Source organism: Pseudopipra pipra, chromosome 4 (genome assembly GCF_036250125.1).
Source record: "Pseudopipra pipra isolate bDixPip1 chromosome 4, bDixPip1.hap1, whole genome shotgun sequence".
NCBI classification, from domain to species: domain Eukaryota; kingdom Metazoa; phylum Chordata; class Aves; order Passeriformes; family Pipridae; genus Pseudopipra; species Pseudopipra pipra.
In genome coordinates, this window is record NC_087552.1 from 63,407,243 (window position 1) to 63,434,416 (window position 27,174).

At 41.8% G+C, this 27,174-nt stretch overlaps 1 protein-coding gene across 2 annotated transcripts in view; it reads right to left on the bottom strand.

The window, feature by feature from the left end:
- Nucleotides 1-2,451: 2,451 nt before the first annotated feature.
- CRMP1 (collapsin response mediator protein 1) overlaps nt 2,452-27,174 on the bottom strand; it is a 51,141-nt gene continuing 26,418 nt past the window's right edge. For both annotated transcript variants that reach the window (XM_064653272.1, XM_064653273.1), the window contains exons 5-14: nt 23,608-23,669; nt 21,874-21,954; nt 18,852-18,920; nt 16,695-16,815; nt 15,489-15,645; nt 11,051-11,192; nt 9,272-9,442; nt 7,863-8,042; nt 5,196-5,361; nt 2,452-3,474 (exon numbers count right to left, since the gene is read on the bottom strand). In XM_064653272.1, the coding sequence (XP_064509342.1) occupies nt 3,383-3,474; nt 5,196-5,361; nt 7,863-8,042; nt 9,272-9,442; nt 11,051-11,192; nt 15,489-15,645; nt 16,695-16,815; nt 18,852-18,920; nt 21,874-21,954; nt 23,608-23,669 (1,241 nt within the window). In that variant the 3' untranslated portion in view covers nt 2,452-3,382. The remainder of the gene's footprint in view (nt 3,475-5,195; nt 5,362-7,862; nt 8,043-9,271; nt 9,443-11,050; nt 11,193-15,488; nt 15,646-16,694; nt 16,816-18,851; nt 18,921-21,873; nt 21,955-23,607; nt 23,670-27,174) is intronic.

The window sequence follows — 27,174 nt, forward strand, 5'->3', positions numbered from 1 at the left end:
AACCTGCTGCAAATTTTTAGAAGCTTGATGATTCAGAAAGCATGAAAGCTCTGCACTGCTACCAACTTTAGTGAGGTAACAGCAGCTCCCCACCCCCAAGTTCACAAACTGAACATCTCCTACCTTGGTGCTCCTACAAGGAAGCAAACTCAAGTAGAGTTTCCTATTCTGCAGGATGCGCTCAGATCACCAGCTAATCCACATTTTCTTTGCTGTTAGTTTTATTGTCTTCAGGACAGGTTAGTGATGTAGGGGCAGAGGCATCACTATGAAATAGGCCTCCCGCTGGTAAGGGAAGCACCACTTACCTTGCTTTATTTAACCCTCCATGAGCAAAGGCAGATGCCATTGCTCTGATGGTTATCACAGTAACATCCACGTAGGGTGCCTGTGCTCCAAACAATTGCTGCTTGAATCACATCCAGGCAGCATTGCATGTTCAGAGCAGAGACTCTGGCACAGCACAGGATCCACAGGTTTCCTACAGGCTGCCCCTCAGCAGCCCCATGGCAGCAGTGGCCAGGCTGCAGGGGCTTATGAACCTCATGGGTACACTGGGGTATTTCTCCTTGGAGAAATCGTAGGATAGTCACATTGACCCGACAAGCACAGTCTTGTTCACACCAGAAGCACTGAACCATGAAATGCCTCTCAAACACCCACACGTATTTAATCACAGACTCTTCACTGTGAAAAAATAAATGCATGTTAACAGTGGATCTTTAAGTAGCTTGTAGGCAAAGGGTTCTTTGGTTTAAGATGCTGTTAAGCATGTAGGAAAAGTGGAATCTCAACACTGGTTACACAATGATCATTTCTACCACCTCAAGCATGACGAGCCTCATACATTGAGTAGGAGTTGTATTTGGAGATGAGCAACAATTGCTACTTGCACCAAAGCATGCAAGGAAAGCACTACGGAAATTGTAACCAGCAGTTTCGAAATTTTCACACTGTCAGATTTGCTGCATCGCTTCACAAACCAGCTGTATTTCTGTTGTCAGGGTTACATCACCAAAACCATTGCTGGCTGTCAACATTCACAGCAAATGGGTTGGAATAGGACAGATAAAATGGAGACTTGACATTTCAGGACTGCCTTACCTGCTAGGCTGTAGGTTATTCCAGGGCAGGTTGTCCTCAGGCTTCTCTGCTAGTGTTATTTTACTTCCTATAAACAACCTGAACCACCAAGTGAGCAATTTATTTTAATTCATGTCATAAAATATCTGAACCACCAAGCAGACCTGGGGATGAGAGTACTCTCCAGGCAATAGGAAACATGAATTTGAATTCTTAGCGGAAGGGATTGTTCATGAAAAGCATTATTTTCCTCTTTTTGGGAGCAATCAATTCAGGTCACTGCAGACTGAACTGCAGTGTTTCTCCACTGGTTCAGCCCAGAGCCAAAGAAAAAAGAAAAGCTGGCTGTTCAGACCAGCTCTGCTGCCAGGTTTCAGACCAAGATGACCCAAACGGAGTTTTCCAGGGTAGCGGTTCCTTTCCCAGGGCAGCCAGAGTTGACGGCATACTGGCTTCAGAATGACAGGCTTCAGGTAGGCTACTTCCCAAAACATTTATGTCCCACATGCACCTGGCTATCACCAAGTTGTCTGTGCCAACCCAAGTTACTGCTGTGTGGATGGGATGGACGGGTGCAGTTAGATAAAACCATTACAGTGGCACCACGCTGCTGCAAGACTTTTCCTTGTGCAGCTTTGCAGTGTAGACAAAGGCAAAGTGGCACAGGGGAAGGTGTTCAGCTGACCTCCTTAATCTCTTAGCACCCCACCTCTGCTGTAGCCCACACCTCCCACAGCATCTGCAACACAATTAGACAAGTAAAAAGTGACAGGAAATAACGGTTTCTTTACATAGTTTGTGAGAGAGTCAGAAAGACAAGGAGAAAAAACTTCATTCATTCTCAGAGACAGAATTAAAGTCCACTTTCCTCACCTTACCTGGAGCATGTCTTGTTCATGCCATGCCAGGACACTTGCATGGATTGTCAGCAGAGAAAACCAGTATGAAGTCAAATACAGCTTAGGTCAAACTGGAGCACTGCATACTGCTTCTGTACTACAGATGAGGATAATGGCAATGAGTTACCACTTCAGGCAAATAAAATGTAGACCTGAAGGTCCTGGGAGAAAGTTAACTGAGGCAGCTGCAATGTCACAGAATTGCAGAATCATTAAGGTTGGAAAAGACCTCTGAGACCAACCATTAGTAAGTACAATTTCTAGTACGAACATTTACTGTGAGCTCTATTTACTTAAGACATATAGTATGCAGACATCTGTAATGATGTCTTTAACAACACTTGTGATCTAAGGCACATCCTTCTATGGCATGATGTCAACCTAAGAGACAACTTCTCTTGAGTTTCTCCACTCTAAATTTTCAATCCCTGAGTCACAGCACTGGAAAGCAGAGGAGGACGCTTACCCATCAATTAATTTCTTTTATTTCACAAGCTTTGAATTCAGAAATTGAACCACAACTAGTAGATCTTGATACGGTAGAGTAAGTAAAAATGCATGTGATTACAAAGGAAAAAGTTTGTACAAAAAACTTTAAAAATCCGACGGCAACTTGGATTATCTGTAAGTACCAAAAATCTCATGCAGAAGGAGAGCACTACTGCCCAGGTGGAGAAATCCCTGCAGGGGTGGCAATGGCATTGGTGTGTAAAAATTATGGCTCTGTCTAAAATGGAAACAAGAAGGACACAGACTTGGAATGTACCGAGTGGGAACAGACAGGTGCTACGGAGACCATTTGTCATTACGTGTCCCGATGATCTTCTGTGTCTGAGAGAAGTGCTTCTTGGGTTTATAATAAATTAAAGATTAAACAGAAGCTGCCTATACTACTCTACTGCTTACTTTCAAGATGGCCATTTTCTTCCTTCATAAGTGTTTTTGGTGGTGTTTCTCAAATACAGACATTAATCTTGGCATTGTGTCTAGTCAATTGTTGGCAACGTGTTCTAAAGGGACTCACTCACAGAATGCAACTTGCATAAATAACTCAGTAACATGCACTAACTACTCTAATACAGCGAAAGGGTGCAAAGGAACCATCATTCAGTTACAAGACAAAGCTAAAACCTGTAGTCACTAAAGGGGCAATGGAAGCACCATGCTTTAAGGTGACTATGGCATGAAAGCACAATTGTGAGGCAAGTAGTTCCAAGCAAACACACCACACTATTATCACCTCTTCTATACAAAAAAAAAAAAAAAAAAAAAGAAAGACATTTTTGTTTTTATTTCCATTAGTACCAAATAAAACTGTGGGCTCAATAACACAGATATTGAAGGGAATGGACATTATTCCCATAATCCTTCATCCTCGTGTTTCTGTCCATCATCAGTTTTCAGCCAAGGCTGGTAATATTAGAGCGACCACCAGGAGGTGCCACGATGCGGTGGCCAGTACGACGCGGGTTGTTGTCATCAATCTGAGCTCCTGCAACAGCAGAGAATGAGGAAACAAAGCTATGAAGAGGAATAAATCATCAGCAGTGAGATTTTACCTGGCTATGCTTCTCTCACATGACCATGTGCTGGTTTCTCTTGAGCTGACCTCTGACTGAAATGCTAAACTGATCTTCAAGGCACGTTTCTGTGCCTTAATTCCAGTTGTCTTGAATGGGAAGTGTAGGATAAAATGTTTAGGATCAGACTGATGTTCACGCTACATGGGGAATTGTATTCCACCAACCTGAAGAAGAGCCTATGACAGGCTATGGACTGGATTCCCTTTCGAGATCAGACCCTGACAGAAAGTATTATTAACTACAAAAAAAAGCCCAAAACATGTACTTGCAGACTGGATTTTTCAAACTGTGTCACCGATTTAGAGTATCTGTCCCTACTGAGCACATGGGTCAACAGTACAGTAAATCTGATGTTAGCAATGATAAATCCACGAGGAAAGGAGCACTGAACTGATGTAAACTCACATCCACTTTAAACTTCATTTTAAAATCTTGAAAGGTTAAGCTTAAGGGGACAGCAAGCTTTCTGACAGGCTAAATATTGCCTGATCACACTCAGTTTCCTAAAGGCAATGTAAGACTACCATAAATGTGTGGAGTAATTTAAAATGTTATCATAGTCTCTGGTTCTGCTTAATTTCAAAAGAACACAGTAATGTGTGATTGCACCATTTGGATCAAATTTGTACCACTAGATGCCTTGGTAGTACACAGATCCAGCAGTGGACTGTGAAACCACAGCTTCAGATGCTTATGAAAATCCCACTTACTAGTTATTACTAAGATGTCAAATTTCTAAGCACTTTTTCTGCTTTATATAGCTTCATATAGATCTGTATATGTCATCCTGGCCCCAGGTGTATTGGCAAAAATATACTTCAACTCACTAGAAAGGTTTTTAATATATTTGCTTTCCTTGGATTTTCTTCCAGAAGTTTTGTTTAGTTTCTAAGACAGGATCTGTCAGGGAGGAAAACTCCACCATTAGCTCCCACAAGGGAGAAAATCCAATGACTTTTGTAACACCATATGGAGGCATTATTCACCACTGGGGCTGCAGACTTTTGAAAGACAAGGATTTGAAACACTTGTAATTGTCTTCAGAGGACAAGAATTATTTCCAGCAACCCCAAAGGATGATTTTCCAGTCTATTTCTTACGTACCATGGAAAATGTTTTGGACACCAAGAGCAAAGAGGGTAAGAAATACTCCAATCTGCATACGAACGACTTCTGCACGTGGTTTACAACCAAGGACAAGGACAGTGGAGGTTTCCATGTCTAGCAGCTTCTGGTGATGTAGCATCTGAGCTGTCTGAGACAGAAGGGTTGCACCAGACCCAAGTCCCACCAGCTGTACACACCACCAAGGGGCTTCAGTCACATCAACCAGTGACCTCAGCTAATTGCAGTGGGCCAGGTAAATAGTAATGGAAGACTGACACAGAAAAATTTCAAATTGCAAGCATCTTGAATGTTTGGCAATGTGTAAAATATTCCTAGGGAAGAATGCGTAAAAACGTGTATACATACATGTGTATATGTGTGTGTGTGTATGTAAGTATATGCATGTATATGAGTATATACAATCCTTTGACATTTTATTAAAGAAGTAATTATGGTTGAAATTTAACACCAATAATCCAAACTCATGGCTTTAAAATGTTTCTCATTAGTCAGGCTGACTTACCTGATAAGCTGAAATTGGATTGATGGAGGTTTCTGATTGGTGGGGGTTGGTTTTTGGCAGGGGAGGATTTAGTTGAGGGTGCAGGAGTTGCATATTTTGGCGTAGCTGGGATTTCATACACAGGCCCATCATACATTCCTCTGGAGACTCCTTGCAGTCCTCCCACCTAGATCAAGAGAAGAGTAAAAATCCAGACACTGAATGCTCTGATAATGCTGCCAAAAGATACTCCTGCCTGCATGTAGAGAGCACTGAGCACAGAGCTGTATTCTGCTATATACAGAGCAAAGCTGCAGTTTGCTTTATATATACAGGAAATTACAAATTCCTCCTTCCATTTCTATATATATATATATATATATAAATTATGAGAGAGATCCTTATCAGGCTTTCTTCACAATCAATGGGGTGAAATGGGATTCAAAAGAACAAAGGTTGACCTAAGACGTTTATTTTACGTAAGATCAACCACAATCATATTTTCTCTCTCCATTCCACTGCCAAATTACGCTTGGGTTGTAACAGACTGATACCCACTATGCCAACTGCAGCAATTTCTCTCCTACCTGTATTCCCTCTGCTCCTCCCCTTCAAAGATCTCAATTCTCTTCATTGAAAAGTGGTGGCAATTTTTAAATTAAATTTCAAAAGTTTCAAAAGTTTCAACTTCTTGTCATCAACTAGAAAAGCAATTGTATGCCACACTGTGGCATGGGACCCATCTTATAATATTTGTCAATAAAGTATCTGTCACTTGAGTTCTGATTTCAATTCACAGTCTCCACATTTTTTCCCTGTACAGTTCTTATGAGGAATATGAGAAAAGAATCAAAACAACTTCACTGGCCTTAAAATCATAGCAATCTAGGAAATAATATTTTAATAAGAACAGTTCCAACTTTCAGAAAGAGCCTGAAGCCATTGAATTGCAGAATCCAAAGCTCATCAAAAAGATCAGAAGTCTGAGACTACAAGATTATGGTTTTCAGAGCCATTTCCCCAACAGGTTAAAAATGAAATTAAAACACTGTACAGAAAGACACTATTCACAGGGGTTTAATCCAGCTCTCACAGAAATCAATGCATTTTCCTTGCTTTTGGTGACGGGGACATCAGGCTCAGAAGAGCCACCGTCTTGCAAGCTGAGCCAAAACTAATGCTCAGAAGAAAGCAGATGCCAATCACAGCAATGAATGCATCTTCCAGGGACCCACAAAAGCACGAATTTATATTCCTATCCCTGCTCTAGGGATAAATTTATACTGCTAACCTGTGCCAGTTTCTTGTTTTGCAGTCCCTTGCTTGATATGTGTTTTCTATATTCCTCTGTCGTGCACTGACATGATCATACGGCAGCTGATACTACCATGACTGGGTTTTTCTAAATATTTCCAATGGATAAAATTTGACAGTGGGAAAAAAAATCCGGTCACGGATCTGCTCTCCCTTACTCTGGGCAGGCAGCAGAGGGAGCTGTAGGAGCAAAAACAGCAGTCCCTTTCTTTGTCTCTTTGCACACCTGGCCCAAGTATCAAAAGTCTCCCAAAATCCAGGCCCACTTGCAAGACACAGGTTACTTAGCCCAGTTACCTTTGTGAAAACTCCTGCTACAAGACACTATTCTCTGATACTTGTTTTTAACTTGATGGTTTCAGTATTCTAATGACATCATCACTAATTTATATAGCACTCCCAAGAGCTAAACCCTTGAGAGGCGAGTGTGAAGAGAAGGCCCATGTCATCTACATGGATTATGTAAAAAAAAAAAAAAGCAACACTGATTGGTATTCTGCAAAACTTTGGCAGGTGCATTTCCATTTTACTGGGCCTTTTCTTCTAAGAAGTGCAAACCTTTTTTCTGCAGTTTGACAGAATTTGTATCATAAATGACGAAAGACAGAAACTATCAACCTGCTCATAGACTTAATTTCAGCTGCCAGTCTCACAGCCTATTATACATGCTTGGTTGAAGAAAATATGAGTTTTAGTCCATTTTTTTCATTATCTCTGCTCTCACAGTGACTTTCTTGCTCAGTGGCAAGAAGCAATTTCCAAATAACCCCAAACTAGTGCCCAACCAATTGGTTTTCAGAAGAGCAGGACAGATATAACAATTCAAAACCAGAAGTGACCCAGTCTTAATTTTGGTCACTTCCCGAGCTTTTTATTTATCAAAAGAGAAAAGTTTTCTGAGTTATGAATGCTGCTAATACCCAGCTCAGCAAATGCACTAACAGTATTTCAGAGATGCCCAATATAATGAGTATCTCTGGCTTACATGCTTTTCTTCTCTGCAGTGTGGCAGTTCAGTATGCAATTTAAAATTCTGGTTAAGTTCTGCTTAACCCTCCTCCACAAGCAGCTTTATCTTTTCCTGAATTTTAACTGAAAGTAAATTCTATCACTATTCTACCTCCCTTCAAAAGCCTGCACAGCTGGACAGAAGGCAATTATGCCCAACTGACAATTATGTGCTCTACACACTGAAGCTCATGGTGTTACATCAGTTCACAATTGCAGAGGAACTAGTTTTGTGGTCATTTTTTGAACAAGTCATATACAATCCATCTGAAATGGACTCATTAGCACAGTAACATTAAAAACCTACGCTGCTGTGGTTTCAAGAGGGTTTGGCTACAAAGAAGATTAAGTAGTATTTGACGTTACCTTATTCCTGATTTTGATGCGCTGGTAAAGATATTCAGGGAAAGGTTTGCGAGGGATGAAGCGGCCCATTCCCTTATTTACGTGCAGGTTTCCATCTTCATACACAATCTTCCCTTGGCTTATGACCACAAGTGGGGCACCATGGCACTCCATTCCTTCAAAGATGTTGTACTCAATGGCCTGAGAATGAACCAACATATTCACTGCCAGATCTCTTTCAATTAGTAATTTATAATCTGTATTTGTAGTCATAGTTTTAGATAACAGCCATCAATAAATGTATAAAATTGGTTTGTATGAAGGAAAAGTAATGCATTATGAAATCACTTTAAAGGATTTTTCTGGTCAGACTTTCCTGGATCAGACTTTTCCTTCTATTTCTCATTTTCCATCAAGGATTTCTCTCACTTGTTTTTGAAGACTTGCCGTATTTTTCCAGAGCCTCTAGAATTATGGTACCCTTAATATGAAGGAAAATTGTGACTCAGCTGCTGGATATCCAGAGGACCCGGTCCAGCCATGCATCTGTTGTGACTTTCAAGTAAGTGAATTTCAAAGGGGCCAGCACACATACTTCTGTCTGAAAAAGTCCAGAAAGGACCAGGAAAGCCTGAGTCTTAATGGGAATGACAGGGCAGGTGTGATTACTACTTTCTTAAAAATACAGAAAGATCCCAAGAGAGAAACAGAAACTGAATCACCTAAACTTACTTTTTAAAGGTTTCTAAGTGGTTTTTGCCTTTTTAATATAAGACATTTTACTGGATTTCCAGTAAAACTTTCGGAAGAATTCCCCAATGCAAAAGATCAAAGCACTGAGCAATAAGGTAACAACTTTAAGATAGACAACATATAAGGTAAAACCAGTCAGTCAAAATCAAAGAGACTAGCAGTCTCTAGTACTCTGCACTAAGGGCAGAGATGTATGTGGCAAAAGTCTGGAATTAAACAGAAAATCTGATTCATGAAGCTGATTAGAGCTGTATTATCGAAATATTTCATCATCTCTCATAGTTTAGAATACTGCTGATTTAATCATGCAATTTATAATATTAGGTACTTTTCAGGTGAACAAAAAAATTGAGCTGGTTTTAAATTTATCCTCACAGACTTATTAACCTCAGCTGCAGAGCTGCTGTTTCACACCTATTTACAGATCTGCCTAAAAGCATGAAAGAAATACATAGTGCAAGGGTATATGCAGAGAGAAAAGATCCTGATCCCAATGCTTCCAATGCAGGATTTCAATACTTTCATGTCCTGAAACTTTTACCCATTTCAGAACAGGAGCAGGCAGTTACTCCACTCCTCTGTATCCCCTGCATTTGGTGTTCACATGATTTAGGATCAACAGCTGAAAAGTAACAGTGACATTTCTTTTTTCTTTCTGGTTTTCCTTTTGTCCTTACCGATTTATGGCTTTTGGCTGTTATAGTCTTCACCTTATCAGGGTCCCAAATAACAACATCAGCATCCGATCCTACAGCAATCCGGCCTTTTCTTGGATACAGATTAAAGATTTTGGCAGCATTGGTGCTGGTGACAGCTACGAACTGACTCTCGTCCATCTTGCCCGTGGCCTAAAAACAATGTGATGTGAGCAAAACATGCTTATGAAATGGAGATTTACTACTCAGAGTACTGAACAGTACGGGAAAGCATGTACTTTATAGATACAGTGATGTTGCATGAAACAAATTTTATCCCACAGGACTTTATATAAAGCACATTACTTGGGAGTTTCAAATAAATGAATGTGTTACTCCAGGCATTGCAAAGAACAGCCAATGAAACCTTAATGCAGGTGATACCACCAAGGTCCTCAGTCATCTAAGGTCTCTTTCTCTACACATTGATGCCTAAGTGTGTTCTGTTGCTAGTCCCAGTAATTTCCATTTAAATGTTTAACCATTTTTAAAACAGAGAAATGTATATGAGTATTAGGAAATGAAACAAAACATCAAGAGTCCAACACTTCTGGGAACATTTCTTGCAAATTAGGTCCATTCTATTATTAGTATTACCAAACCTATACATCTGAGTAATACAACCCCAATTATAAAATCCTTGCCTGGAGAAATGTCACCACGAATAGAACTTTGCATGGTAGTCACAACTGAACACAACAGCATTTTGATTTCTCAGTAAAGTATTTTGGGGTCTTCCCTGGCAATGAGCAAGAACAACGTTCTAAGGAAAAACAACAACGCCAAACTTTTTAGTATTAAATAAACACTTATTTCCTGCCTGGTAAAACATGAGGTTTGCAAAATATAAGCTACTCGGTGGCGCAGGACTGAATGTTACCACCCGTAAATCCCATGTTGCAGCCCTTGCTGCAGGTCCTTCCCACTGAGGGAGTAACAAAAGAGAAGTATCACTGCCTGGCTGCACTTTGCTTGCTTCCCTGTTTTGTTCCTACATGGCAGGTACCTGAAGCTGCTTCTGTGCTTGGAATCTCAATAGCAGTCCCTGAAGAAAGTGGTTATGAAATACAGTCTGGGAGAAGTGCTCATTGGAGCACTGTAAATGCTACCACTTCCCAGTTTGCAATATGCATTTGAGCACAATGCAATGTAAGGTAATGAGTGTGTGTTGTGTGCATGGGTGTGTATGTGGAGACAGACAATAGAGGGAGAATATCACTATACATTAGGATCCATGGAATCATCAAAAAATTGCTGACTTATACTGGCAGTCCACTGCAAAACATGCCAGTATGAATTATGTGCAATGTTCTCCTTCAAAGCATTTCATCATTTAGCCTCAGGCTCAGCTGCCATCCATTTGCAATTTCTCAAAAACGACGAGACACTTCCCAAATTCAAACAATCCATTCATCACGTTTATATGAGGTCCACTTCAGAACCATTAGATTGCTCCAGGTACTACAACTCTCAGAAGCATCCGCTCTGACACAACTGGAAAATAGAGCGGTGGAGTCTGGGAAGCCTCAGGTCTAATAAAATGCAATTGTGGTGCAGTGTCAGAACTGAAACACAGCCCTGAGTTTAAACAACTGGAAGAGGTTTTTGAAACAAGCAATTCACCTCGCAGTAGCATTCTCTCAGGGAATTTTCAGAAATATATTAGAAAGTCATTAAAGTACTGGCCAAGAGTCTCCTGGCCTTCATTATTCAGCCAACACTCCATTTTTTTTTAGTCAATAAAAGTAAGCAATTACTTACTACAGCCTTGTCCCAGACAACAGTCATCCTTTCCTCAATTCCATTGACCCCTTCAGGAATCATAGTGAAGTTGTCCTTTCCAACGGCTTTCTGGGCAGTGCTATATGGGCAATGTCCACTTCCCGTCACCTGCAGGTCCCCACTGTGGAGTTAACACACAGAAGGTTTAGACCAGGCATCACCAAGGTGACCTTGGTCTCAGACTGGCTGAGGATGGACCTTTCAAGCCTACACAGCAGAGGCACAGGCTGTAAATCATGCCAGAAGCCTTTACATGTTGGCTACAGATCACTGAAGAGCAACAATAGCACTGGACATCTCCACTTTCCCCCAGGAGCACACTGAACTCCTGGATTACAGCCCCCTCTGGTTTTAGGCTGCTTATCAACAGAGATCAGGCAAAACCCCACTAACCAGGACAAAGGATTAATCCAGGATTACGGAAATGATCGGAAGGTTGTATGAAATGTCTGCCACTCTCGAGATACATTCATTCACAACCACATTAAAAAGTAATGGCAAATTTTACAGTGCAAAGTCGTGAGCATCAAGCTTATTTCTCTGTATTTCTCTCTTGCACATATATTTTTCTTGCAAACCTTACATGAATACTTATATCTGACCTTCCAAAACAGAACCATGAAAATAGAAAAGGAAATTTTTTTTGAGGTAGTCTTCTCATTAAACATCAAAAGGCATAGTGCAAGTCAAACACATGCTCTGGATTTATCTAATTTAAAGGTCTTACATAGAAAAAGGCATGGAATAAAACACAAAAAGAGCTACCATCTAATAATGCTTTTATTTATGAAGTCAGGTTTTTTCAGCCTAGAGAAAATTTTGTTTTCAGAGAGCAGAACTGGATCACAGCTGCTCTCGGGAATAAGGAGGAAGAACATAATCAATATGCAGAATCTTGCAAAAATAGAATGACAAAAAAGAAGACAGGTTCTCCAATATCCACAGGAAATAGGTGATATTTTTAGCTCTTGATTAAACTTACAGGAGGCAAGTACATTAAAACTATGATTTCTCTTCCATCACTCCACAAGGGTGATGTCCCCAAGAGCCTGTCATCCTTTTCTCTGATTATGTAAGTTCCAGCTCTGAAACATCTGAATGATTCTGGTCCACAAATTTAGATCCAAAAAGCTAACAAATAGCAAAGTGCTGAAGAAAAAAGGGTCACACTTCAGTAATTCTACTGCAATTTTCTGGGCTGCCAGCCTTAATGACTGCTGGCAGAGAAGAACCTTTAGCCTATTTTCTGGTTCTTCGCCATGCTCACACCCATTCATCCACATTTTAGAAGAAGCCAAACCCAAGAATTTAATGTTTTAGCTTTTCTTGATTATTAAAGACTGTCTGGTGTTACTCCATAGGATTAAACCAAATCCATCAGTTACACGTTCATTTATTCTAACGCAACAATAAAGTCAGAAGATTGAAATGCCATTTCTTCCTTTTTGATGATCCTCTGTCAGCAAAGCTTCCTGTGGCTTACCCTCTCTCTTTTCTGCACTCTGATGGATACAGCCATGAAAACCTGAATATCACAGCCAGGCCCTGTATCACTGCCCATTTCCCTGAGGTTGTGCTGTGACTCTTACACTATGCTACTAATTCCTGCCCCTGAAAGATGAAAAGGACTTGCTTCCTCTGAACTCCATTTTCCCTCTCCTCTGACATCTCCTCTGACATTTAATGACAATTAATGACATGAACTGCACTGTCCAGTCAAATCAACAGAAGATTTCTGAAGCTGAAGCATGTTGCTTGAGAGTTGCCCAACACCTCCTAGTTAACCACACAGGCACTCCTGATGTCTGGATGCACTCTACTGTCCAACAGGGGAGAAGCATCACATCAACTAAAACACTGAGAGACAAGAAGGGATCACCACGAAATAAATGCCAGACCTTGTCATCTTATTCTTCCCCATAAACAAAACTATCATGGCAAGTTACATCTTCCATGAGGCACCAAGATTTCACATCTCTGGTTCACATATGATGACATATCACAGCAGCAACAATGCAGCAGCCCACCATGGAAGATGAAAGGTAACTCGGGTTCCCGGCCCACAGATGAAACAAGGACCAAATCCCATGAGGTAAATCCAATCTGCAAACCCCATGAGACATGCTGGGTTTTTTAGACGTTCGACTTTTCAGTGAAAAATCAATGCTTTCTGTGGAAAGGAGCACAAGCAGTATGCCACATGCTTGCAGAGGAAGGATTTTTTAATGAATGTAAAATACTGGTATCCGAATGTACAGTGCAATAGAAATGTGAAATGATGTCTTAACCATCATCCTTGCATAAAATTCCCCATGAATGCAGGGTAGACGGATAAAATATACAGTTCTTTCTTTAGTTGCACAGTATAGATTCAAAGTATTAAAACTGAAAGCAGGCTAAGCTGCTGTCATTTAAGATCTAGGACTTTAATCCACTAGAAAAAAAAAGCCATTTTTGCATGCTTGAAGGATAATATAAACTTTATAACTCCTCGGTTTGTCTTTCTGATGTTCGTTTAAAAAAGTCATTATTTGGATTCCAATTCTAAAAATTCTCTTGCTATTTTAGCTAATCTGCTTTGACCCACATACTATTATTTTGGGACTCTCTTCCAGAAAACATATAGCCATGTCTGACAGAGTAAAGAGCCAAACATTTTGATACACATTCACATGTGCTGGCTAAGAGCCTTACTCTCACACAATGAGCTTCACTCTTTGCAAGTGATGATACTGATGGATCACACCGGGAAAGTGATTTTTTAAATTACCATTATTTTAGGGAACAAAAAGTTCAATTATGGAAAACCATTTCTGCTGTCAGACTGTCTCAACAGAGCCACACATAACTCAGAGCTCAACTGTGCATTCATTAATGCAGCATCATTAGAGCAGCTGAGTTAAAGCCTGGGTGGACTCTGGGGGACTGCACAGTCTGATCCACCGAGTGCAAGCAGAGATGTGTGCACCCCACAGCACTGGCACTGACTGACAGCAGCTTCCCATCACACGTATGTGCCCATCCAGCTCCAGGGCATCAGAATTTCACATGCCAGGGCTTTACCAGCCACACTGGCACTGCCAGCCACATTACGTGCCTGTTAGTCACATGGAGGAAAAGTTTTCTGAAGACCAACAGGTAACTTTTAAGGTTCAAATTCTACTGCACTGTCTAGAGCGTTGGAAACCCCAAAAAGGGGAGACAAGAGGTAAGGAGTTAAATAAGGTTTTGAATGGTAAGTTGAGTTCATCACTCCAGCCCTAGCAATCTATCCTGGTGGGACTTCAGCTGTGAATTTCTGTATCATTTCAGAGCAGATGGTCTTTTGCTTAATCTAAAGGAGACCCACAGTTGGCTACAGCCAGAAAATACTTTCAGAGATGGGTTTACAGTCTGTTTTTTTGGCAAGGCACTGGTGATGTCTTCTATAAGAGAAGGACACTTCTCCCTCTGCTGTCCTCATTCCTTTCACCTCTCTAGTGATTAAACTTTCCCTGCCAACCTCAAGGCAGTCAGCCCACATCCCCATCCTGTCAAGTGATGGCCTTCAGTCTCCCATGTGTCTCCAACCAAGTCCCTGACAGTCTCCTTGGAATCCACTCTGGCCTCTTTCTCCTGACAAACCTGCTCTACATGTACCCCTCATCTTTGCTGTCTTCCAGCTTGAGGACTCCTGAGCCTAAAAAGACAGAAGGGAAGCTAAAGGTAAAAACAAGGCTGCAAGAACTAAACACAAGTAAATTTCTATGATTTTGGTCTATCCCAGATGAAGACAAACTACCAAGTCAGAAGTTTTCAATATGCAGGAGGAAAAACCACAGAACTCTACTACAAATACAAGTTAGTTTAGGACAAGCCAGTTTTCAGAAGAGCCCCACACCAGCTTTGACAAAAATTGGTCCAGGAAAGTTTTCTCAGTTCTAGGTATCTCTGCATTCAGGGACAACCCTCATTTCTGGGGCTCTGCTTGCCACATATGACTGGGGCTTAGCACTGAGTCTTGTCTCACAGATGGGGGTCTATCCACCATACTGGTGCTTATGCTGGACAGTGAGGATGCCATCTCATCATAGATTAACAATTCAGCTAAAGAAAGCAGAGATCTAGAGAGAAAGCCAGTTCAAAGTCCTGACTATCTAGTTGTACAACTAGGAATCACATGAAAAACAGAAAGAGAAGAATTAATTCCTGAATAGCCAGCAGTTGCCTCTCTATCAAGCTAACCATGGAGTCCATGACTGCTCGCCTGACTGACAGCCTAAGCATAAGGATATAACTATCCCTGGTTTTCTATGCTCCTTCTCTGCTGCTTCATGTACAAGACTGGTCTAAAGAAAACTGATCCCTAGATGCTTCATCCCATATGGCTTTTGGACTTGCCTCACCGTCAGCCTGTAAAAAAAAATGAGAGTCTTACCATGCTAAGAGCGAATTCAAGTGATCTGGAGTGGTAGGATCAGGGCTCAGAGGTGGTGAGGTCACAAAAGCTGCAGCCTTGGCCCAGTTTTTGCTCCAGTAATGTGTCCCATCTGTGCCCAAGCTGGCAGTGATCGGCTCTCCAAAAACAAGAGGACCTTGGAGAAAGCAAGGATATTTAGGAACTAATTACAACCCACTCTCTTCTTCAGCAAGTTACATTGCTTGCTGCATGCGCCATGTATAATTCACACACTGCTACACAGCCCGCGTAGCTCCCAGAAAATTAGGCAGCCCTGCTGTTGTCTATGTGATAAAAAATTAATAAGGAGTCTCTCTGAGCTACACATGCTTTTGATCAGCGTATTTACAAATCTCTCTTTCTAATCCAGAAGGAGACAGTTCAGACCTGGTTTTAATTTGTACTGTTTTAATCACAGCCACGTTCTCTCTGTTGCTCCAATTTGGAGTGCATTGGGTGGTGGATCCTTCAGCAGACAGATGCCTTTTTACTACTCCCAGGTTGGGCACAGCACCAGCAGATAGCAGCAGATGGTCCCCAGCACCACACTCCAAGTCTCCAAGAATACAAACATCAAGATGATAATTTGCTCTTTGGCTTCTCCGTATTGCTCACGAGCTCTGTAGTACCAACCAGCAGAACAGTCCTTACTTGCAAATGCAGCTTCAAAAGCAGCTGCCTTCAGGGTCGCAAGTCCTTCTTGGCTGCTTTGTAACCTAGATTCCACCATGGGCCCAGCAAGCAGGGTTGGCCCACAGTGCACATCTGGGGGAGTCAACCTCCAGCAGCAAGACTAGGAGCGAGCCCCAGGCTTCTCTAAGAGCAGGGTCACTGCCCAAGCCACCCCTCAGAGGGTAACAACCCAAAATACTGGCATGGAGGATGTGCTAGACCCTGTTAGAAATAAAGTATCCTCCTCTCACAAATGGAGATACAGCAGTCTAGGGAAAAAGTAAAAGGGAAAAAAGGTTCCAGAAGAGTTACAATGCGATCCTCAAGGGGAGAGTTTCTCAACTGAAAAATCTTATCTTTCCCAGCCATAAATATTTAGAGTGTGATGGTGCTACCATTCTTTGATAACGTCTCCCTGTTGCCTGTCATTGGGGTCAAGATGTACAGGTTTTTTCACTAAGCTTCTATTCAACAAAAAAATACAAGTTTGGGGAAGAAAAGGAAGACACTTACCTTTCTTTCTGGCCAGTGCAATGATATCAGCTGCACTCTTGCTCATCACCTTGGTGATGTACACTGGGCAGTTTATTCGACTGGCAATAGTGATGGCACGGAAAACTGCTTCTGCTTCAAGCTGAGGAAAACAAGGAGGAAAAAGTTAACTGAAAAAGCAGTCTGAAGAAAAAATGAACTGGAAGACTGAGCCATATCTCTGTTCAGCAACAACTCTTCAGGGGTTTGTTCTGCTTCTTCCATGGAGAGAGACACAGTGCTGGGAAACAGGGAGCTAACCCAGCCTCAAACACTTCATGCTAGCAGTAACCACAGCCAGGCTGTAGTCACTAGCAGCATACAGCTGCCCCAGCACAAACACAGCTTCCTGGCTCTCTGCACCCCAGGAAAGGTCGCGTCCAAGCAGTTGATGCAGCTCTTCCTTACCTCCCTCCCACCCTTCTGCTTCAGACTCCTACTCTGCAACTGGAACGAGAATGAAGCAAGAAACTTTGCCCCAGCTCAAAGACAACCTCTGAGCTCTCCCTGGCAGCTTACCCTAATCTTTACATAATGATGATAGCAAACGTAAAGTATTCTCAAACAGCAACTTCAGCACTATGGACTGAATTTAGCCCATAATCCAAAAAAACTTTGAAGCATTGCCCAGTAAGTCCCCTCTGTCAGCAAGTGTAAAGGCAATCTCCTCCCAGGGAGCCATCTGGGACGTAGGCACACAAAGCAAGCATCTTCAGATGGAGAAGCAGCGTTCCCCAGCAGCTCTGGAGACTCCTTTCCCCAGCCATCAGTTTTATACCAGATCCTTCCCAGATGAACTCACAGTATTGGCATTTTAATACCTAAGACCCTGTTGCGACTGAAAACACTGACTCAATGGTACAGAAATTTCTCTCCAAGACTTGTGCTACAAAAGTTGAGCAACTTAGGCCTTCCAAAACCACACAGCTTAATCCTTCACAGTTTTTTTTCCCTAAATCAGACTGTCACTTTAGGTTGTCTGAGGACTTTTATCACAACATTTGCTCTGGAAGCCCCAAATGCACCTTCAGAAGAGCAGGGAAGGAGGTAGGGCCTTTGTACCTCAGCACTGGGGCTGAGGCAGACTAGATGCATGGTCAGAAAGATGCAAAATTCCTTTCTAGGAAACTGCAAATGAAGATTTCCCTTAGGCTCTTGTTCTCATCAAAAGGAAGCAACTCAATTCTATCAAAATAATTTAGGTGGAAGTTAAACAGCAAAATGGAAAAGTACATAAACAGTTCAATAGAAGAATGCGACCAATTAAGCTGATTCCTTTTGCCTTGGGGAGAGGTTATATAAAGATCTGCAAACCACAACAATCTCTTCAAGTTTAGCCTCAAATCCCCAGGACCTCATCTCTTTAGTCTTCAAGGAAAGCAGTCACTTCCCACTACCACTCTCCACTACCCCATTAACGGCCTGAACTGCATATACATTAAGGGACACTCTCATGTCTTCACATTTTCCTTCTCATTAAATAAACCCTTTCCAGATGCCTGAGATGATCCAAACCAGAGCCTGGATTTTATTATAAAGGAGTTGCATAAAATGAGCTGCCTCACAGCATCTTTCCATTCTCACACATTTGCATTTCTACACCTGCATTTCTGCCACCAAAGTATCTGCCAGCAGGGAAGTAGATTTATATGTGGGTATATGCATATGCATGGTATATATGTACACATGCAACCTATAGGAGGTTTTCAGTCAAAGCATTTCAATAAATGCAGTTACTCCAAAGCCTAATCTTCGAGCTGCACTGCCGATTTTTACCCCAATAAGCCCAATTTTTTTGTCATCACAAATCAAAACACAAAGGTCACACTTAAAAAATACATGCACACCCATTCCCAGGGCAGCAGGAGCTGCAACTCCTGAGTGTACAAGGACACACTCATCCCTGGACTGAGGGAACCCACCTGCTGCAGCATCAAAAGGGTTTTTTAGGCAAACAAACAAGCTGAAAGGACCTGGACTTTTCAGGTTTTGAATAATACTGGAAGAGGAGGTGGGAGAAGCATACTGCTGCCTTCCCCAATTCACCCATCTATCATCTGCACGTACAGAAACCAAGCTCTGATACTACATGTTCGACAAAATACTTTCACAAACGGCAAAGTAAGTGAAGTTTCTTACCTCTTCGGGCCTGCTCAGGGCATGTCCCTCAGGCCCAGTGATTCCCATCTCCAGAATACGTTTTTGTTCCTGGAATGCAAGAGATAAATGCTGACACAGCTCCACGATGAGACCCTTGCACCCAGCATCCTCAGGGAGATTAATAACAGCCATACTGTCTGACTGCCCCTTTTAAAGTCTGTGTAAACGCAGCTGCATAAGCCCTCTGAACACTGAAAACACTGGCTCTAAACTGGTCCCATGCCACCCAGCACAGCCAACACAGGTCTCCACTGTGTGATAGAGAATATTTGTGCCGCGAGCCATTGGGCTCCACCATCGTAAATCTCCTCTGCCCTCCAGAAAATCTCGCTTGACACCAAGACACCAGCTCAGGGAACGGGCTTTAACCAATACACTAAACAATAACTACAGGTACTTCCACCCTGTGATTCCTTCTTTACTTGCCCAAGTTCCTCTCTGGCTGCAATCCACAAAGCACTGTTACCTTTCTTAAACTTTCAGCATTGTTGACACTTTCAGCTCTCTGTGACACTTTTTTCCTACACAGTGAATCACTAAAATTGTGCTCCAGTTGCAAGGGCGCTGTGTCCACACCAAAAAGCCCATCTTAGGACCAATGGGGATTTGTCAAAAAAAAATTCTGGGCTATCCAGTTTCACAGCAGTGAGATAATTTTTTTTTAAATAGACAAAAAGCTTCACTTAATTTAAGGCCAAGCAGTGGTATTGGAACAAATCTCCCTTATTGCAGAAAATAGTGATCATCTTCTTCTGATCTGAGGTTGGTCCAGGCTTGACAGCAGAGCAGAAGTAGGACCAGAGCTGCTGATGTACCTCCTGCCCTGCCCTGCCCTGCCCGCAGGGCTCTAATGAGCCCAGTTCTACCATGTAATGACTCTGTGACACAGATAAATGTCCCCTAGAGACCAGGATGAAGTTACCAAACATACTTGAATGTGTCATCTAATAAATATTTGATCCCAGGTCCCTGAGGGGGAAAAACTCACACATTACCAACAGGCTCCAGTAAAACCTGAGGAAGTTAACATTTACATATACTTTAGCCTTCGCTGCAATCAATCAAGGCTGAAGAGGCATTAACGGGAATGTATTAATCTGAATGTGTAAGAATATTGTGGTTAGAAAAACATAAGGTTTCATAGGTAATTTTAAAACAGCTGTTCTGCATCACTAATGCAATGGCTCTAAACAGTGCCAGTTAAAAGACTTCAGATAATTAAAATACAGCAAATGATGAAGTTAGAGCCATATAAAAACTAGCCAGTTGGTACAGAATAGCTACACAAAACAGGATAGATTTGCATCTTGAAGAAAGTCATAAAATCAGATTATATGATAAAATCACCCACTGTAAGAGGATTGGACAGTGCTAATGAAATAGAATATTTGTTTGATAAAATCAAATTTGTATTTTCATGCAGGGAAGTCCTGAAAAAACTACCTGCAGGCAGCTTTCCTTTTAGTATTCAAATAATCTTTCTAAATAAAAGCATAAGGAAAGACTGATTGTGTGAGACGTGGTAATGGTGAAGAAATATGTTGATATATAATATAATTTACATTTATTTACTACTTCTTCTTTTCCTAATAATTTTTCTGTTCTGCATTTTCATATCCCATGGTAGTATATTAGGGCTGATCAGAGAAAAATGTAAGTGGAATAGATTTCTATCAGAAATGCAATTCCACGAGTGCGCCTTGATTTTAATGGGGAATGTATCAAAACATAACAGGTGCCATTTGATTTGTATTATTTTGCCATTCCTACAGTAATATTGACTTAATCGTGTTTCTTATTATTAATTTTCATTCTATTTGATATTTTATGTTGTATTAAAACTATATATTATGTATTTAGTAGTTTTAAATCACTCTAAACTTCATGAGAAATCAGCTTTTTTTTCTCTCTTGAATCCAAATGAGGGTTTTCACCTGGTTTCAGTGGGGGAAAGACATGACTGCACTGTATGTGCCTGTTGACTCCTTACTAGTAACTTTTGATCCCAGTGGTTATTTTGGCCAAACTCAAAACTGAAAGGCAGCTCTCAAAGGGGGTAAATTCTAACCAGGCAGATAGGGGACAGAACCCCACGGACGGAAAAACAAAATACACTCAAGGCAAGAGTCTCTACACACTGCCCAACTCCTCAAATAATCCCTTGAGGTTCTCCCTTAGCCATGAGACAAGGTGAGTTCCCTTGTCCAGATCTCAAAGACAGCTTTACCTATTGTAATTTCCTTGTCAGTCCTGCAGCCTCATCCTTAGCGGATAAGCCAGCAGATAAGCAGCTCAGCAGATAAATCCCATGGCTCACTCAGAGCCTCACAGACCTAAGAGGGGCTCGATGCACGTACAAGGGATCAGAGGAGTGAGACATCTCTGCAACAGCCTCAAAAGATTCTTTCGTCATAAATGTATAAAGTCACAACAACACCCACCCAAACCCACCCACCCTGTTTTAGAGGGGAATCCTGCCTCTGAAAGACCAGTGGGAGGTTTGCTATCGACAGCTGTCCTTGGGTTACCTCTTTTGATGTGCCGTGGCACAGATCAGAGCACACTTTAGTGCGAGGACAGCAGCGACCCCAAGGGACCTGACCTGCAAAGTCTGCACTGGGGATCCAGGACGTTTTATGGAACATACTGCATTGGAGCCCAGTTTCCTTGTTCTGAGATGCATCTTCAAAGAGTATGGATTACACATAAACACACATTTCGGAAATGTTTAGAAGAACACAGTACTTCTTATTCGCAAACTTCAAAGATTTATAAGAATATTCTCAAAAATAAATAGGTCTGTGAGCTTTAATACCCACTGCAAATTCACTGCTGCTTACGCTGATAGCTGCAGCAAGAGACTTTAGCATAAAGCTTTTCAGCTCCACTTTTTGCCCCCAAAACCTCTGAAAAAGGCTTTACATTGTTCTGCTTCACTTGTATCTGCCAGATTCAGAAGGAATCATCTCACAAAGTGAAATAAAAATGACAGTTCACTCACCTGAGCTATCAAGTCTCCATTTTCAGCATGGACCAGGATAACAGCCCCAAGGCTCTTTAGAAAGGTAAAGGCTTCATAAAGCTGCAGGTAGTATAAAGAAGGAAACACTGCTGAATAAGGAAAACACATTACTTAATACTAAGACCTCTCTGTTCACCTAGTTTCATACCTTCTATGCTGGTAATTACCTCAGTGAATAGCACATTATCTCTTTTCAGAGCCTGAGCTTCACTGTTTGGTGCTGACTTACTCACCCCTGTACACACCAGCTTGCCCAGAGGACAAACTTCTGCCCTTCTGCACCAAGACAGGGTGAACAGCCCCAAGCAAGGCTGGGTTTCCCTGGGACACAGAGTCTGCCCCAGCCCCTGCCAGAGCTGCCTCGTCATGCCCTCCCACACAGGCCGAAGTTTAGTGAGTCTACTTTCTGCAGTTTTAGCAAACGTAAAACAGAATTACCCTCATGCACTACAGACACTTTTAGTACACCTAAAATACCTCTTTTCTGAAGGGCAGGCATTTTGCACCATCTTACTAGAGCAGACATTGTTGAACTTTCATCAACATCTTTCATTCTGCAATTAGAAGTTGCTCTAGAAGTATTTGCTCTAGAGCATTCTTTTTTTAAAAATTGCTTTCTAAGAGTCAAAACCCATTCATAAAGAACAGCAATAGTTGATCCTGTTGTTTTTACTAGTAATTTCTGAGCACAGATCTACTGAAATACAGTTTCCTTTCCAAAAGGTATTCAGCTAATGTGTTCCTTGTTTAAACCAGACTTCAGTAACACGGGAGAAACCAGTTTTCAAGCACAGATCAAATACTGAAGACACAGTCTCTTCAGTGTCCACTTTTGCACTAGGGCATTTCAGGCAGCATTGAATGGGTTGCAATACACAGCTTGCAACATGAGCATTTAAGCAAGGTAACAGCCATTAGTCCAGCCACACATAAAACATTTTGATGTATTTCTCCTGATAATTCCAACAGGGAGTTGAATTTAACAGGCACTGCCTCTCAGAAAATATTTATATATTATTATGTCTAAAATTCCAATTAAAAGCACATGTATTGGAGGTGTAACAGTTATTTTAAGAGACCAAGAGCTGTAGCTCTGGGAATAAGTAAGAAAGAAACATTTTCTCAACTGAATAAGCAAACATTATTATTACTAACAGATGCCATTGTTCATTTACAGTGGCCTGATACATATGAATGGGAAAGCTGAAGAGTCTGGAATCTGTAATGAGCTCTGGACAAACAAGCTCATTGTTATCTCCAGCCCTAATGAGAAAAGGCCACCTCCCCCAAAGAGCAACTCCATTTAACTGCTCGCAGCAACCAAGAAGCTCTTGAAACCTCAAAACTGCCTCAAAAACCTCAAAAAGCCTCAAGTGCTTCATCTTTTTCTCCCACTCTGACCTAGAGTTCTTGAAAGATTACTGCAAAATAAAATGAGTGAAATCCTGAGCAGGTCTGAGCAGCTGCAATGTTGGGAGACACTAGAAAATTGCATGAGAAGGTGAATATCATACACTTGAAGAAACACATGCAGGTGTTCTCCACAGCTCAGCACTGACACTCCAGAGAGAAGTCCCTCACTGCACATTTCCCCCAGTCCCACTCAGGTCAGTGGGAATGTTTCTCTGGGATTCCACCTCAGCAACTCTTCACATGTTGGGAGATGAGAAAGAGAGGGCAGATCATAGCAATGAAAAGCATAGAGAGCAATACCTGGCTGTCGGACATTTGATAGAGATCTTTGTACGCCATGTAGACTTGAAAAGAGTTCACACCTGTTCCAAGACAAAATTTAAAGGTGTTGCCATGTAAGTGGATTCTTAAACTGTATTCAAACAAAACTTTCAGGAAAAATAAGTCATAGAGTACGTCTGGACTAGGCTTTTCACCAGGGATTGCCAAAAACAAAGCAATGGCATTACAACTGCTAGGACCAGATGCCATCTTTCCTGGGGGAATTAGTTGGATGCTGTGGATTGCCTGTCTTCAGCCCTGGAGCAACCCAGCCACCACTGCAAACAGGACTGCTTGCAGCCAAATCACAGACAAGTGATGGTGGCTAAAGCAAGCAGGCAAAGTTTGTGGAGTTTGAAAGACCTTGCATAAGGTTCTGTTTCTGAAAACCACAAAATCACTGGTTTTCTTTTTAGGTTTCCTCAGCTAATCAGGAAAACATTTCAGCTTGACCTAATGTGATAGTTTTCACTCTAGGCCTTCCTGGAGACCAGCTTGTAACCAGGAAGGCACTAGGAAGGTGACCATGGAAGTATTCCATGCTATTCCTTTACGTAACTTGAGGTATAAATAAAGCCAGCAGGAGGGACCTCGCTCTCTTCCCTTCCAGTGAGGTTTGAGAATGGTGGGTCCCTGTCTCGGTCTGGCTTATCTGGAGCTGAGGCCTACGGTGACTGCTGTTATCTGCCACACGTGAGGGGACAGTGCTGGGCCGTGTCCAGCTGTCCTGCTTCTATCAAGGGAAGTGGTGAGATTTTGCCAGTTCTTCAGTTTGCTGGTGTAGACCTGTTTTGTTTTTGTCCTTTTTCGTCCTATTTTGTCCTTTTTCCCTTCTCCCTTCCCCTCTTCCCTTTAGGAAGCTATTTAGGGTTTCTGGGGTTATAGGTATATAATATTCTCACTGTATATATCTGTTTCATATGTTAAATATATATTTTTGCAATAGCTTTGGCTGCTTGGTTTTTTTCCTTCCCTCTCTGGGAAGCAGACTCTGTTGTCAAGTTTTGGAGACTTGGTGGGAAGCCAGCTCGAAACTTGCACACCTAAACTGTTCTTTTTGATGGATAAAACTTTTAGTTAAGTTCCTCCAAAGTGCTGAGAATATGCAGGAACTGTGTATCTGAATGTGCTTACAGACTTCCTTTTTCTTTACCTTACTGCCCAAAGCACCCAGTTTAGCTGATGGTAGACACTGGGAAGGAGTGGAAACAAAGCCTGAAACCAGCTTTACAAGCAGCTCACTACACCTCTCCTTCCACCTTCCAAAGACAGAAGGATTTATGTTGGCAGCCACACCAAACCATGGAAAATGACAGCCTCAAATTTTAGAAATCATAAGAAATGCTAGTGTTGAGTGTCGGCTGCCAAGAACCAACTGTATTCAAAACCCTAAAAGTTTTGCTATTTATTTCAAAAATTCAGTCATTTATACAGCTTTGTATTCTAATGGAACAAGAATTACAAACATCTTCTACAAAAATATAATTTCCATACCTATGAATTCATATTACTGTATAAATTTGCCTTCCTCTTTAGTCTACTGACAAGAACCCCAGTTTGGTACAGGGACCAATCTCAGAAGTTTTCTGACTTAAAAGAAAAGTAAATTCTCAGCTGTCTAAGCTGTGTGTGCTGCATTTCAAAATGGCCGTGATGAAAACTTTGCTTCCTGGGGCAAGAACAGAAAGAAAGAGATCTGTTCATGTTATTTATGTTATCTACACAAAATGAATAAGGCTCTCTGATGAAGATATAACTCCATGAGTCCAGAATGAGCAAACACATCCTCAGGCAGAGGGTATGGCTGCTCACACACACACACACACAGAGAATTTATTTGCAATTAGAGGACTAAAATACCCCAGGATACATGCAGGATAAAACGCTGAAATGATCCCTGGTATTATGTCTTCCTGCTAAGTCCAGGTAGCTCAGAGAGAAATACAAAGCAGGAGCTGGCCACTCCTTGCTGACTTCCACTCTGAGCAAATTCAGCCTGAAACAAGGAGCCTTGTCAGCCTATAAACCCATCCTTTCTTCCTGATTTCCCATTTATCAAGTTCTCAGAAAACACACATGTCCTTTACTAACTGTAATCCTTCCATCTATTCATCCTTACAGTTGCGAAGTACTCAGTATGTTCCTATTTTAAAACCTAAGCTTGACTACACCTTCCCTGGAGCCAGTGCTTGCAGCCTCATGCCTTCAGTCCTGTCTCCCTCTGACTGAACATAGCAGCTCCCAGAACATCAGTCCTACCTGCCTTGGAGGAAAGCTCCATTTTCTCTCCCCAAGCCCATCCCACATGTCAGATGTCAGCTGCACCTTGGAGCCACCTTGCACACACAAAGCAATGAGAGGTGTGTTAGGGCTGGCCCAAGCCATGCTGACTAGCCTCAGTGATGGCATAGGACTGAATCCTCTCATACACATCTCACTCTAAGCAAAGAGCTGGGTTATCTATTTGCTCTCCCTTATCCAGTAGGATCTAGACAAAGGTAATTCATTTAATCACAGTCCTGCAGGAGATAAGACAGCTTCCTCTGAGTACTGTGGTTGGAAGACATACACTGACCCAAGTAATACATATTTTCATCATCTTTTCTTTTACTGCCTTTGTATCTTCTTAGGCCCTCTTCTGACCTTGGTAAAATGACAAAAGTTTTGCTCCCACTCTGTTTAACGTTCTCCTTGAAATCAGTAAGAATAGAAAGGACCCCAGCTGGGATCCCGCCATAGGATCTTGAGCTTGCTCCTTACCACACTGCAGAAGCAGAGTTCTCCTGAGCAAATAGACAACCAGGCCCTCAGCTGCCACCTCAGACACACACACAGTGGAAAAACATCTCGTGGGCTGCCCTTACAGCTAACAGGAGAGATGGTGCAAACCATCCTGCCTTGCAAAGAGAGTACCTATACCAGATACCAAGACAGACAGCACAAAGTTACATATACAGGTATCCAAGATTAGACTCTTTGCCTTGGTCTGGTGTCTTGACCTACTCATTGGAATTATGCAGCTTTTCAAAAGCCCTTGTCCATGGACTATTGACCTTAATGCTTAACATCTGTTACATGCTACATTCTTGTTTATGCCCTACTTCCCTGACACCAGGAGTACTCAATAGAATCCTCTTCAACTTTTAGGCAGAACTACAAGCTTTTTTGAACAGTGACAAAGTCAAAGCAACCAGTGAGGCCCTGAACTGTCAGCTATTTCACAGTTGTCCCTTTGCATATATTGGAGAAGCCCAACCCCAAAATAGCTGCTGAAATGCTACAAGACTGAGTCTTTATAATCAGCATTTGGGGCTACAAAATCTCCAGGCCCTTCCAAAGCCTGTGTCTCCTTAAATTAGCTTTGTATTGAGTTAAAACTGATTAATTGTTCAATTATACCTCATGACAAGGCACCTCAACAGCCACTCTGTGAGCTCCCCTGTTAGTCACGCTGATTGCATTAGGCATGTGCAGCACTGAAACGCAATGAGCTGATCCCTGTCACTCAGCTACCTCACCCACAATCAGCCGAGAACAAATTCAGTC